Raw genomic sequence first — 13,805 nt, 5'->3', positions numbered from 1 at the left:
CTGATTTAAGATTTAGGCTGTCTTGTTCTATTAATAAGGTGGATAGCCCTTAAAGTCTTTCCTGGGTCATTTTCAAATAAATGTAGGGTTAGTTTCACGAAACTGATTTTACCAATCGTTGCAATTGCTTGATTTTCATTACAGAGTTTATTTCCTCCCATATATAGTACCTTCATTTATCTAAAGGTTCTCTAGCCTAATACAATCTTCCAATAGAGATTTGGTTGGCAAATTGGTTTAGAAGGTTTGGTATAAAGTGGACTAGATAATCATTTATCTTATCAGAGCAAATTCATTTGTTTTTTATAAGAAGATAATTTTAATTTTTAATCATATGACTTAATTGGACATTGTCAATAAGCATGTTGCATCAGCAATTAAATTGATGTTGCCCTATATATTTGTTTTATTAAAATTCTATTGTTATCTTCCGTATGTGTATGCTGTTTTGACAATATGTTACAACAGTATAATAATAAAAGCAAATTTTTATAATCCAATTTATATGTGTATGATTTTTTTCTTCTATAAAGTCAATAATATTGTAGCCTTACCTTTTCTGAAAATAAATTTATTTTCATTCATTCATCATGATTAAAGTTGAGTTTTAAAGTCCTTTTATTATATAACTTAGCTTGGTGAATGTACAGTAATTTATATTAAATTTTGTATTTTTTCCTGTTTCTGCCACCCCCTGATGATGCCACTCTTAGTGGCTGCCTAGTTTGCATAATGCTCCTGGTAGTAGTAGTGTGTGTGTTCAAGTTCAAAAACTCTTTATTCAAAAAAAACAATACAATCATTTTACAGGTTTTGTGTCCAAAAAAGAACTTTACCGGAGGGAAAAAGAAAATGCAAAACCGTTACTTAAGTTAGTATTTTTTTTTAACTTGCAGATGAAATTTCTTTTCTGTTATGAGGAACATAAGAAATAAAATTATTTTGCCTCTTCCAAACTCAAACATCAATACTATTGTTTTATTACTAGGTGTATTATTAAAACAACTGTTTAATAACATATATTTTATTATTTTCAAACCAATTACTCATCATTGAGCTGTGATGTATCATGTCCATGGATTTAAAATTTATGAAATGTATATTTTTCTAAAAAGTGTTTAGCAATCTTAATGGATGGTATGGTTGCAATTTTACTTTCATTAAATATTGTGGTTGGTAGAGGATGACCCATATAATAAATCTGTATTATATGTCATATATAATTTTGTGATTAGTACCAAAATCACTGCAATATTTATTCTTGAGATTCAGCTAATTAGAGAGTAGCCTATAGGTATACTATATTGCATCAAGCAATTACATAATATCAGGGATTCTTTACACCTAAGTGTATCTTGTCATTTTTAGGAATAAGGAAATAACAAATTCTTCAATGTTTTCTGTTATATGAATAATAATATTACATCAATATTCTTTAAATAAAGATATACTTTTTAATATAAAGGTATATTTAATCTAACCCTTACAAAATATTCATTTCTACTACAGTTCTACACAACACAGCTGTTTATAACCTAGAATTAGCTAATAAACGTTATCCAATATGTTGTTCCTGAACATTGCACCCAACCAACATGTTTTAGTATTCTCAAGAACAAAATAGTGAAATTTATTTGTGATCACAGGATAAGCTAGGCTGTAATATAGATATGAAATTAGGTTATGTATCCATCTTAGCTATTCTGATTTTAATTACTCTATATGTCAACTATCCTCAGATTTGTAAAACTTACGTCTAAAAATTGTCATGAAATTCCTACTAATTTCTTTAGTTACTGACAAACCCCATGAATGATAACAAACACAATAAGGAAAATGGGAATAGGTTTCAAAACAAAAACTCTATCTTGACTAAAATTAAAAAAAGCGTGTTAATAAATACAACAGAGACAGACCTTTACGATGATTGATCAGTAATAGTCAACCTTACTATCGGTATCGTGTCGCCTATCAGTCGACAGCAATCGGTGTTGAATGTATGTTGTTCGTGACTGACTGACCCCAGGGCGCAATCATACCCTTCGCACATCAAAAGAACGAGTATTTTCGCCAGTTAGCCATGACTCAGTAAAGTTTGTAATTGTTTTGCTGGTGGCATTTGTCAGTTTATAATAAGTGACTCTTTCTTTTTTGAAGTGTTAAATATTAATATGTAGTAACATTTCTGCTACCAACATGGGCACTTCAAAGGTTAATCCTTAACAAGTAAAAAAGAGGTTTACAGGTGTATATGATGCTCATAGTTGCTGTGCTACCGTGAAATTGGGTAGGGTCCCCAATAAGCGGACCCGGTTTTTTATATCGAAATTGGCAAACGATATTACTTAATCATAACCATCGATATAATCAATCGATACTGATGAATTATTTTTAACAACTTAAATAATCTATATGAACAGCTGTAAACACTTTCAAATAATACAAATTAAGGTAATATTTTAAATTTCACGTAACACTGTGTATTAAAATGGCCGTCAATCTTAGGAAGCTTCACGAAATTGCTTTAAGGGGAGTCGGTTGACAAAAAATCTAAAAAAAAATTAAAAAAAGTTTTATTTGCTTTCATTAATCTTTAGACTCTCCTGTTTAATTTGGTGTAATTTTTATTCAAATCGGCCAACAATATCACACGCATATATAATATTATGTAAATGGCTGCAGCATATTTTGGCTCGTAAAATTCATGTACTCTGCATCATTGTCATACATAATCCTAATTATTATTAGGCTTATGTTGGCCAACCTGCTTTATGCTGCTTTGAAACATACAAGGTTGTCAACCCATCTGTTTACAGTCAGTTGAGATTTGAGATAACCCTAATTGTTGTTGTTTATTATTTGTCACATTACATTGTGTTTCTTGCTTTCATTCAGTCTAAGTTATAATATTTTAGTTATACTGTGTAGTTTATTGTTTGTGAAAATGTCTAGAGCACATAAAACCTTCAAAAACAAAGCAAAGTGCTTTACAGGGACAAGAAATCCAGGTGGTAAAAAAGTAATTGTGCCTAGTGAATATCAAGAACCAGAACCAAGTACTAGCCTGATATAAGTACTACTAGCCAAGATACATGGTGTAAGTACCAACTAGCTAAAATAAATGATGAAACTTATGATCACAACAATCACAATCACATTGCTCCTGCTGTCATGAAAGAGGCGAAACAAATATTTAGAGATTTATCAGATCCATCATTGTTAACAATATGTTTGCACGGTGGTACTCAAAACCCCAGTGAATCACTGAACAATATAATTTGTTCGTGAGTTCCAAAATCAACCTTCGTGATGAAGGGAACATTAGAACTAGGTGTATTTGATGCTGTGGCAAGTTTCAACAAAGGGAACATAATAAAATGTGAAGTGTTGAGCAAACTAGGGATCACACCTGCATGCTATATTGTTGTGAAACAATGAAAAAATTTGATGTCACTCGAATCAACACAAAGCGCAGAAAGCTGTGGAATAGATCGAGAAAAAGTGTCGCCAGAAAGTAACTGCAGCTAAAAGGCATTTAGAAGACTTACATGAACAAGAGGAGGGTCCTGACAACCCTAGTTATGGTCCTGGAATGCATTAAATGTTGTTATGTTTCTGATTAATGTATATGCAATCTTTAAAAGAGTTTTCTGAAAATTCTTGTTTTTCTTTATTTAGGAACACGTTTCTCTAGAACCACTCATTATATTTTGATGATTATTTTTTAATTTTGTTCCCCGTAATTAGGGCAATGTTTATAGCACAGCAAATTGTTGTATGTAGTCTAATAATAATTAAAAAAAAAGTTATTTGCAAAAAAAATTGATAAAAATTGACTTTTATAAAAAAAAAATTTTAATATTTAAAATTTATGCTATGGAAATTTGCTGTGCTGTAAATGTAGGTAAGAAATAGCAGATTCAAATAAAACAAACCATATCTTGATATGTTTATTGGTTATTGAGAAACATGTTCCTAAACTTATCTAATTTAAACATGTGCGCTATAAAGTCAACCGACTCCCCTTAAAAGACGATAAAATATGTTTTTTATGGCTTCAGGATGTTGGGTTAGTACCTAAGAATCCATTATGTGATATTTGTGGAAAGGTAACAAATGTAACTGTCAGAGGAGCTAACATGGTCGTCTTCAGATGCAAAAAAAAAGAAGGTAATGGTGGACACACCTTTAGTAAAAACGTTTTTCGTTCTGTTTCATTTAGTTAAAGTTATGAGTTTCCCTGATTTTGGTTATGTTCATTTATTATTTGTTATCATTAAATTCACATTTTAATTTAAACATATGATTGTTATTACTTTTATATCGATTGATAGCCTATGATTCGATATGCGAATATTAGGTATCGATGATATATATTCTTCGATATTAAAAAACCGGGTCCGCTTATTGGACCATACCCGTGAAATTTCATGAAATGCCTAGAACAACCTTTAGAAATAGGAACGATGACCAAAACCAAACAGGTTGGCAACTACTGGTACCAACTAGAAATAAGAGACATTTGCTTTTAGGTAATATGAATGTTTAAAAATCTTGTGCAAGGTCTGGTACAAGACATGTTATAGATTTTCCCAATAGTTTTGAAGTATTAAACAGTACGAAACAAGCTGTAAATATTCAAATAAATTTCCGAACAGGAACAACGTGTTAAGTTTACGGAAGTAAGACCTCTCCTATATTTGTCTCCATTATTTCCAATAAAAATATATAATTGTAAGCATTGAAAAAGTAATGAGGAGTGACTCTTATTCGTACAGATTTATTACTACAGATAATGTAAAATTGAATGCTGTAACATGGTCCATACCGTGTTCTCGTTAAACACTTAACCAAGATCAAGGAGAGTCTTCATAATTACCAGGTTAAGAAAAACAAGGCTTATATAGTTTTACTTAACACGTTCGCGACGACGTGTCCCACCGGTGGGACATGTACCCTTGCATAAAAAACCGGTGGGACACACCGGGCTTCATTAAGGCTTGTCATGTCCCACCGGTGAACTTAAAAAGAACAAATGTAATAGCATATCTGAATAAACAACAAAAATAATCATATATTTAGAAAGCCGTTATAACTGGTTAAACTCAAAAAATGGAAGTAACACACAACTAAGAAGAGATTAATATGGAAAAACACTGGGTTTTTACTAACTGTTAGATTACTTGTGGTTTTTGTTCATAGTCAAGACACATAGGAGGACTACTAGGGCAGTCTTTACAATACGTAATGACCTTTTTCGTCTTGTTTCTCGCTTCTTTGGTTCCAACTTCTTCCACTAGGTCCTTGTAACAGGGGAGGCACCTCTTCCTGGAAACTCTGGCCTGTCCTTCGTATTTTGACAGTTGGTGTGTAAATCCCCGACGTCTTGCAGGAACTGCAGCTGGTGCAAGAGGAGCTGCATCTTCCACCAGTTTATCAATGATGGCTTCCCGGAACTTCAACATGCCCATCTGATCCTTCTTTGCTTTCCCAGCATTGAACACCACGAATGCATTTACTATGCAGGTTCCCAAGATCAATTCAATGGCGACCTTCATATACCATCGAATGGTTTTTCTTAGTGGTGTGTAGTATGGAGCAAGTTTATCCGAAATATCAACTCCTTTCTTCACTGAGTTGTACGCCAGAATTGCTGTTGGCTTCATGACAGGCTGACCTCTAATATTTCGGCGCCCACTGTTTACTACAGCACCATTGTCTTCTGGACGGGTTGTTAATATTAGAACCCGCCTCTTATCTTTCCAGGCAATAACTTTTACACCATTCTCATTTTCTGTAGCCTTTGATTCACCTCTCTTCATTTGATTACTTTCCTTTAGGAAATCTTTAGGGTTGTCCCTGCGGTCTGAACGAAGTGTGCCACACACGTAAGTTTGTTTGCTTAGAAGAAACTCTGCCAACGGGACAGTACCGTAAAAGTTATCTATAAACAAGGTACGTCCTTCAAGTAAATAGTCTGACATCAGGTGCAGGGCGATCTTTTGGGTATGACCCTCACTACCAGTAGCATCACCACATTTTCCAGCATAAATTTTAACTTTATGGGTGTAACCACTTTCCAACCTACCGCGGAATGGAACCCTAGTTTTATCCACAACAACGTTTTCATCAAGTGCCAACACTGCCTGACATCGATTGTTTATTAAATCAACAACTTCCTTCACTTTGCCCAGTCTTCTGGGCAGTTGTGGTTCTGGGTCTACAACTACATCGCTGTCGTGAAAACGAAGGCATTTCAAGATCGCTTCAAATCTATCTCTCTTCATAGTTTTTTTACAAATTCATTTTCATATTTAGGGTTACTAGACCAGTAAAGTCTTAATTTCGGCAGAGGATTAATTCCCATAACCATTATAATAGCAAGAACTTTTTTGATTTAATATGCATTACAGTCGTTCCAGTACCGCATGATCGATCGTCTTTTAACCTCATTTTTGGATAGCCATGCATTTGCATATCTATTTGTCTCAGTTACCATTAGTTGCACAACCTCATCAGTAACGAACTGAGAATAAACCATCATCGGACTTTAAACATCAAATTCGTATAACAAACCTTTAGCTCCATTAAACGGAAACTGCCTTACAGTTTTCTGTACACTCGTCCCATTGGCCTACAACACGATTGCCTTGGACCACAAAACCATTATCATCTCTATCCAAACCACTTTGTTCATTATCTTGGTTACTAGTACTAGGCAAATTTACATGACTATTTACAATAAAGTTGTTCAACTCACGATCTTCTCCATCATCCGTGAACTCTGAGCTGCTCTCAACTTCAGAACCTGGCACATACTCACTTCCAGAATGTGAAAAATCAGATAAATCAGATTGTTGTAATTCTATGTCTATGTCACTGTCATCCATTTCGAACGTTTGTAGTTTGTTGAACTTTATCCAAACTTAAACTTATTAAAACAATATAAAACTAATAATAAAAAGTAAGCCAACAACCAAACAATGTAAAGAACGTTTGCACTGGTAAAAAAGTGAGGTTAGGAACGAAACTAACAAAACAACTCAACACTTCAACTGGCTAGCGGGACAGAGTGCAACTGGCGGAGTGTCTAGAAACAGTCACAGGAAACATGAGCGCGTCCCACGGGTGGGACATTACGCACATTTCTAATAAGGTGTTAACTAGGGACGTCATGTCCCCACCGTTGGGACATGATAAAAAGTTACCAATAAGCACTTCTAACAATTTTGAAATTTTGTCTGTACTCATATAGTCTTTTAAACATCATTTTTAACGTATTAAAGTAAAAGAATTTACGAATTTTTTGAAAACTCCATGTTATTAAGTCCGTAATTAACAAAAAACAGCAAATTTCTGTCGTCGCGACCGTGTTAAGAAAACATGTACTTCTCTACTAAGGTAATAAAAACATATATAATCATACTGTTAGAAATATATCGAGCGAATCTAAGAAGTGATATATCTGAGGACGCTCTCTCTATCGATTTAGAGCCTGTGTCTAATAACAAAGACATGTTCAACGTTCAGTTCCTACAAAATGCCAAAATTATATTTAAATATACCCATAAAGGTAAAGATATGGTACAGTGTAATAAATGCAGGTGGCCTGGTGTCTTATTGTTGGCATCCAAATCAATGTGTAAAATGAGGTTCTGATCACGATACTACAAATCTACAAATGCCTCCCCCCCCCCCCCCAAATGATTACTATGTGGTTGTGACCACCCAGCAAGTTACACACGATGCTCTTTATATAGGTAAAATCAAATAAATATTTTCTAACATCAAAACTGAGTACTGAGAAAGAACCTACTCAACCACCAAAAATGATAATGGTGATAAGTAGTAAGGCTAATAAATTTCTCCAAGACCTAAATTCATCTGTATTACATGCTTATGGGTCTAATTCAACATCATCCCTGCCTTATGCTGAGGTAACATCAAATCGATCTAAGTTTCAAGAAAATCTCAATTTCAATCAAATATTCAGCGGGTTTTGAACCATTTGAAATGCTCGTGTCTTAACATGTCCAACAAATAGATCTTAATTAACTTATTGAAAACTGTCATTGCAAAATTAAAATTAATAGTTTTTATATGATTCGTCTCTGAAATGCCAATGGCTTAGCCCATTATAGCCAAGATATTACGATTTTAATTTCCATGCGTAAGTTGAAATCATGTTGGTATCTGAAACCCATTTAGAAGCACAAATTAATTTTAAATTCATAATTTTGTTGTTTGTTGCTCTACCATGCCGATAGCCTCACTCACTGTGGAAGTTCTTTGCTCATTAAGAAAACTGTAAAAGACGTCACAAGCTTCCAAAAGTTCAGTAACATGATAATCAAGATACCAGTGTTATTGTAGAATATTGGATAGATTTGTTGGCTACTACTCCATTCTACTGTACTCATAGATGTAACATTTTATAACATCGGTTTTAATTAGTTTTTCAGCTCTATTGGTTCTCAATTCCTTGCAGGAAGCGACTACAATGTTAAACATGTACTGGGGTTCAAGGATAATGAATTTTAGGTGAAGAAGTCTGCTTTAAATAATAATAACCTTAATTTTATATCAACTGGATGCCTGTCTATTTGGCCAACAGATTAAAAAAAAAAAAAAAAAAAAAAAAAAAAAAAACACCAGGTCTTCTTAACTTTTTTGGCAACCAGAGGAATATCTCAAAACTACATAGATACCGCTTGATCTTTAATCCAATCACTCGCCCTTGATATCGATACTGACTATAGTTCAAATATTATGTCACATGAAGAGGCTCCTAAATTGGGAAACAAAATTACTAAATGGGACCAAAATTTTGGAATTTATTGTATACTATTCTACGGCTAGACAATTGGCGGTCAACCTTTCCCTTACTAGGATGGCTGGACTACTAGTTGTAGAAAACGACCAAAAGAATGAAACAGCCCCAAATCTCAATCCCTCCTATTTTAAGCCTGAAGGTACTTGGGCGAGAAGCGAGTTAGAAAAGCTGACTGGTTCTAATTAAGGTTTTGTTGTATGAATAAATATATACACATAAGTCTCGAAACCCTAATTTTGTTGTGTCAACTTCTGTATGTTTAGATTAATTTTCTATCTAAGGTATTTCAAGTGCCATACTTGAGTTTGACTTGTGTCCTAATCAAGAAATATATACCAACAAAACTAAGTTCGATATAGAAGTGTCTACTTTCGGCTCTTTTCATTTACTTTCTGTATATGATTTTTCAAGTGCCATAGTGATAGTTTGTTTTTTACGTACGACAAATAACTCACTGCTGTCAAAAAGAGTCAGATACGACCTATTAAATTCACTTCCACACTACTTTATTTACGGTTCCTCAGTTGAGTTTATGTTGTTGCACTGACGGACAAAATGCACGGTCTGGTGTTCTAAATTTCTTGGTGTTCTAAATAGTATTGATTTTTCCCTCGATCAATAAAATATGTGCATGTGTAAGCTTAAAAAGACTATTTCAGTCAAAATGCATCTGATTCCGTAACTTGTATTCTGCTTCTGATATGAGAGGAAAAGTGTGTCATTCTTTTGCTTTTCCTTAAAATACAGTAGCCTAAATTTGTTAAGGGAGACAACCAGTTTAAATATCATTACTTTCTAAACATCCACAGCCTTCTTAATCATGGTGGGTTTTAAAACATCGTTGAATATTATTTTAATGCATTAGATTATTTATTATTCGTCACTGGAGCAATCTAAAATACAATCTAAATGTAAACAAATGTTTCTGTTGCTGTGGTGAACTTCTGTTGAAAATCTCAACAGCCGTTTAGTGTCCATCAACTTTGGATTACGTGTCATAAATAGCATACTAGCACATATGGGCGGCTTCCCCCGCAATGTCTTTGCAATATTCCGTGCATTTGTTTTGAAAAGTTCCCACGATTTTAGTAACAATTGAACTATTGTATATCATTGTAGAGGAATTTCAAAGTTAAAGTCGTAGCTTTCTTTGTGAAAGCACTTGTGGTGTAATAGATAGAGTCCTATGACTAAAAAATAGAATTAGTCATACATCATGCATCAGGTACCCATTTTTGTGTTCATAATATAAAGGACCAGAAATTAATAAAAATTTTAAGTAATTCTTATTTCAGGTTTTTAACTTATACAGTTTAAATTGAGGGGCGTAGAATCAAAATTCACTAACTTCGATAACAATTTTGGGAAATCGTAAATAAACTGTTTTGATTGCTTGCTCGTGGTTTGGAATAAAAGTAATGACTTGTTTTGAAAAATAATAATAGAAACTGTTTGTTACAATATATATTAGCAAAACTTACACTGTGTTCTGGTAAATTACAAAATAATTTTAGAGTTAGAAAGTTTTGACACTCACATCTTTAGTTAGAGAGTTTTGACCTTTAACGATTTGGAATTAGTGAGTTTTGATCATCACAATGTTATTATTGTTTCATTGAATAAGTAAAATTTAAATGTAGCTTGGTTTGATGCTTTGCACATAATTTAAAGATTTTGCATATTAATTAGTACTACTTTATACTAGATAGATTACTGTCAAAACAAAGGTAGATTTCCATTAATCTAGGCATTAAAGATATTTAAAATAGGTAAAAATTGTGGTATAATCGTTTTCTTAATTCCTTATACATAAGTTTAAGAAATGATATAACATTTTATGAGGCTAAACCATCAAAATAGGATCCTCGTCAGCTACCTCACACAAATGATTTCTTTCTGTCGACTGTAGGTGATGTAGCTCCGTTCAAATCCCCAAAAAAATCTGTCGATCTTATAGATTATACTAATGTTTTCCATAATTTTTTAACTAAGAACTTTTTTTCATCATTCTTTTTTTCATTGCTAAGAATGTTTGTTTCTGTTATGGGCTCTGGAACAATATCTCTTGAAGTTTTCCGGGAAAGAAACAGTGAGCTATAGATTGCACAGTGGCTAAGGTAAGTGGCTTTATGCACTGTAAGTTTTTGTGGGTAATCAAACGGTTTCCTATTGATAGGCAGGCTTGAATGTGCTATTAACATAATGTTTGAAACCAGCAAGATTTAATTTTTACGGTCACAACTTCTGAGATTATTTTGTAAATTTCCTCAGGATTTTGTATTACTTCTACTTATCTGGCGTAACTGGATAAAATAACAACTCCACATTCCAATAAAAATAATTAACATTCCACGCACAATACACAGTATGTACAACACACCATCAAAACACAGCTTAAAAACAACCAAAACCAACTAAGCCAGTTGTTGATTCAGTTCTGTACTCTGATTGGCCAGAGTATCAATGAGTACTCACTCAGCCCTCATTGGCAGAAAAAGTTAAGGATCTAAACTTTCTAAACGCCTTCGAACTAGCGAGTTTTTGATTCTGACTGGCAATTAAAAATGTATTTATAAAGGGGTTCAGTGAGATGTGACATGAAAATAAGTTTAGATATAGATACAGCGCTAAACAAAGAATAACATGCAAACATAATTTGAAATTCGAATATTTTGGTGTTAGTGAGTTTTGATTCTACACCCCTCATTCATGTAAATTTCCAATACATAATTTGAGTTTGCTATTTTGCCTTGAGGAACAATATAAATAGACCTATATTATTACTTTGTAATGAGGTGGGATTCAAAACAGTACAGTTTTTTTTAATTATATGAATATAATTAAAAATTAAAAACTAAAATGAACATCGACATCACTTACACATTTTAACGCTTATATTATGACAGTTGTCATCCGTATGTAAAGATGATACATAAAACAGTAAAGTACATGTTCTTACCTTCTAATATTATACTGTTGTTCATATAATTGTTCGCAATATCATACTATTTCCTCAGTCCAGTTTAGGAATTATATCAGTATCTATATAACTAATCAGTATCATATTTTCGGAAAATTTCAGTACAAAATTGGTTGAATAGTTTGTGAATGAAAGCAAAAGAAACACAGCAACTTTCGCATTTATAATATTATTAGGACTCTGAGAAACTTTCCCACTGTTCTCATCTTTTAACACTTCTAAAAATATTTTAAAACCAAAATTAAACAAACGCTTTAGCCGTTCTCGGGTTTTAGTTACGCTAACAAATATAGATTATAGGTGTTTATTGGCTTAGAACCTAATTTGTTGCCGATTAGATGACTTTGCAGATAATTAAATACAAAGTACAGACTAAACATTTTCAGGAACAGTATTGCCGATAAAGAAATTGCTATTTTTAGTGGGAACTAAAAATACTGACATATAGAGGAAAAAATTAGAAGAAGAAGTAAAAAAGTCGGAAAAAGAGAATAGAAACTGTGTTACTTTTAGCGTTATTCCTTTTTTCCAGAACTCGTTGAACACAAAACTTACAGTGATTTCTGAACTAATAGTCTACATCTATCTGTTTGTATACTACAGATGTATAAAAAGTAATCCTTAGTCAATTTATTCAAAATGTCAAATTTTACCTGTTCGGGTTTCAAGCCGTATTTCTTTTCGTTCTGTCTCTTCATCTGGCCTCAGGATATCTAACGAATGAAAATGAAAATTAGAAAATTAACTTTTCTACACTTCATAATTTTGGCACTATTTCTGAATGATATCTGTAGTATGTCCAGTAAAGAGAATGTCAAGTTATAAACACAATTTATACAACAATATTGTTGACTGATTTATAAAATTATGTATATAACTGAAATTGAAATACTTTGGTGCTCTAAATTTATACTGTTAGATTGTAATTCCCAAAGCGGTTTCGTATCAAACTCAAGTAATTTAAGACAAATATTTTTAATGTAAACCAAACCATTAACCCGTTATTTGAGCACATACTCCGTTACTACGAACAAAATAAAGCAAAACACTCAATTTTATCTGTTTTAGATTAGACAATATTAATTTTATTAATAACAATATGTTGTTTTACACTACCGAGGGGACAAGAGTCGGAGAATACGAGCATGGCACTAATTGCACTAGCAACATTAAACACTGGTAGCCAACTTAACATGTATACTGCATGCATTTTGTTGTAAGGTCAGCCGCGCAGTAGCAGTGGCAAGTAGAGATATGCCTCGATCGTTTCGTTCACTTTTTCCTGCCAACTGAATAAATTTGAATTTTTTTTCCAAATCAGATTTTTATTTTTAAGAATCGTTATCCAGGGAAAATGGCTTATCATATGGAACTAACTAAAACTATTGGTTCTATGCGTTAGGTTACATTAGGCCCACAAAATCGTTTCGTCATTCTTTCGAGGAATGCGTCTGTTTGATTTTTAGTAATTGATTTAAAATATGTGTAAGGGAATAACCTCACTTATGATAAATCAAAGGCATATCAATGAATCAAGTCCATTGTTCATAAGTATGAACGTTCTAAACATTTACTAGTAATGAACGATACCGAATGAGCCGGATCAGTCAGATGATCCGATAGAGCGAGCTCCGTGCAGCGGTGGGGAGACTTGTAGAGGGCGGCATCACATCGTTTGAGTTTACCCTACCCTGCGTGAACTCAAACCACCCAGTCTTTTTACAAGCGTTATACCTATAATAGAATAGTTTTATTTCAATGTTAGCTTACAATGTTTCAAGCGCCATAGCTATACAAATAAATAGTTACTTATTTTTAACTTCAATTTTTAAATAGAAGTTCTATAATTTTAAATCAAATATTTTTTATGCTACATTATATACAGAAAATAAACAACTAAATAATTAACAGAAAAACGGACAAATATTTTCTTCTTGTTAGTGCTGCTCGGTGGAGGTTCACTTTGGAACTAATCCCGGCACGTTTAGCCTT

The 13,805-nt window shown here is 33.0% G+C and overlaps 1 protein-coding gene across 3 annotated transcripts in view; it reads right to left on the bottom strand.

Annotated features, from left to right (window-relative positions):
• LOC124372398 (cytochrome c oxidase assembly protein COX15 homolog) overlaps positions 1 to 2,010 on the bottom strand; it is a 39,009-nt gene extending 36,999 nt beyond the window's left edge. The window contains exon 1 of one of the 3 annotated variants that reach the window (XM_046830797.1): positions 1,917 to 2,010. Coding sequence is in view for 1 of the 3 variants with exons in the window: in XM_046830795.1 (XP_046686751.1) it covers positions 1,488 to 1,498 (11 nt within the window). In the remaining 2 variants the exon portion in view is untranslated. Of the gene's footprint in view, positions 1 to 1,487; positions 1,514 to 1,754; positions 1,892 to 1,916 lie in introns of those variants that run through there. The other 2 variants (XM_046830796.1, XM_046830795.1) reach the window with 2 other exon arrangements.
• Between the last annotated feature and the right edge of the window lie 11,795 nt (positions 2,011 to 13,805).

The sequence above is a fragment of the Homalodisca vitripennis genome, unplaced genomic scaffold (assembly GCF_021130785.1).
Source record: "Homalodisca vitripennis isolate AUS2020 unplaced genomic scaffold, UT_GWSS_2.1 ScUCBcl_3101;HRSCAF=8394, whole genome shotgun sequence".
Taxonomy (NCBI): domain Eukaryota; kingdom Metazoa; phylum Arthropoda; class Insecta; order Hemiptera; family Cicadellidae; genus Homalodisca; species Homalodisca vitripennis.
The sequence above is the reverse complement of the archived record's forward strand: the minus strand, read 5'-3'. Positions and strand labels throughout refer to the sequence as shown.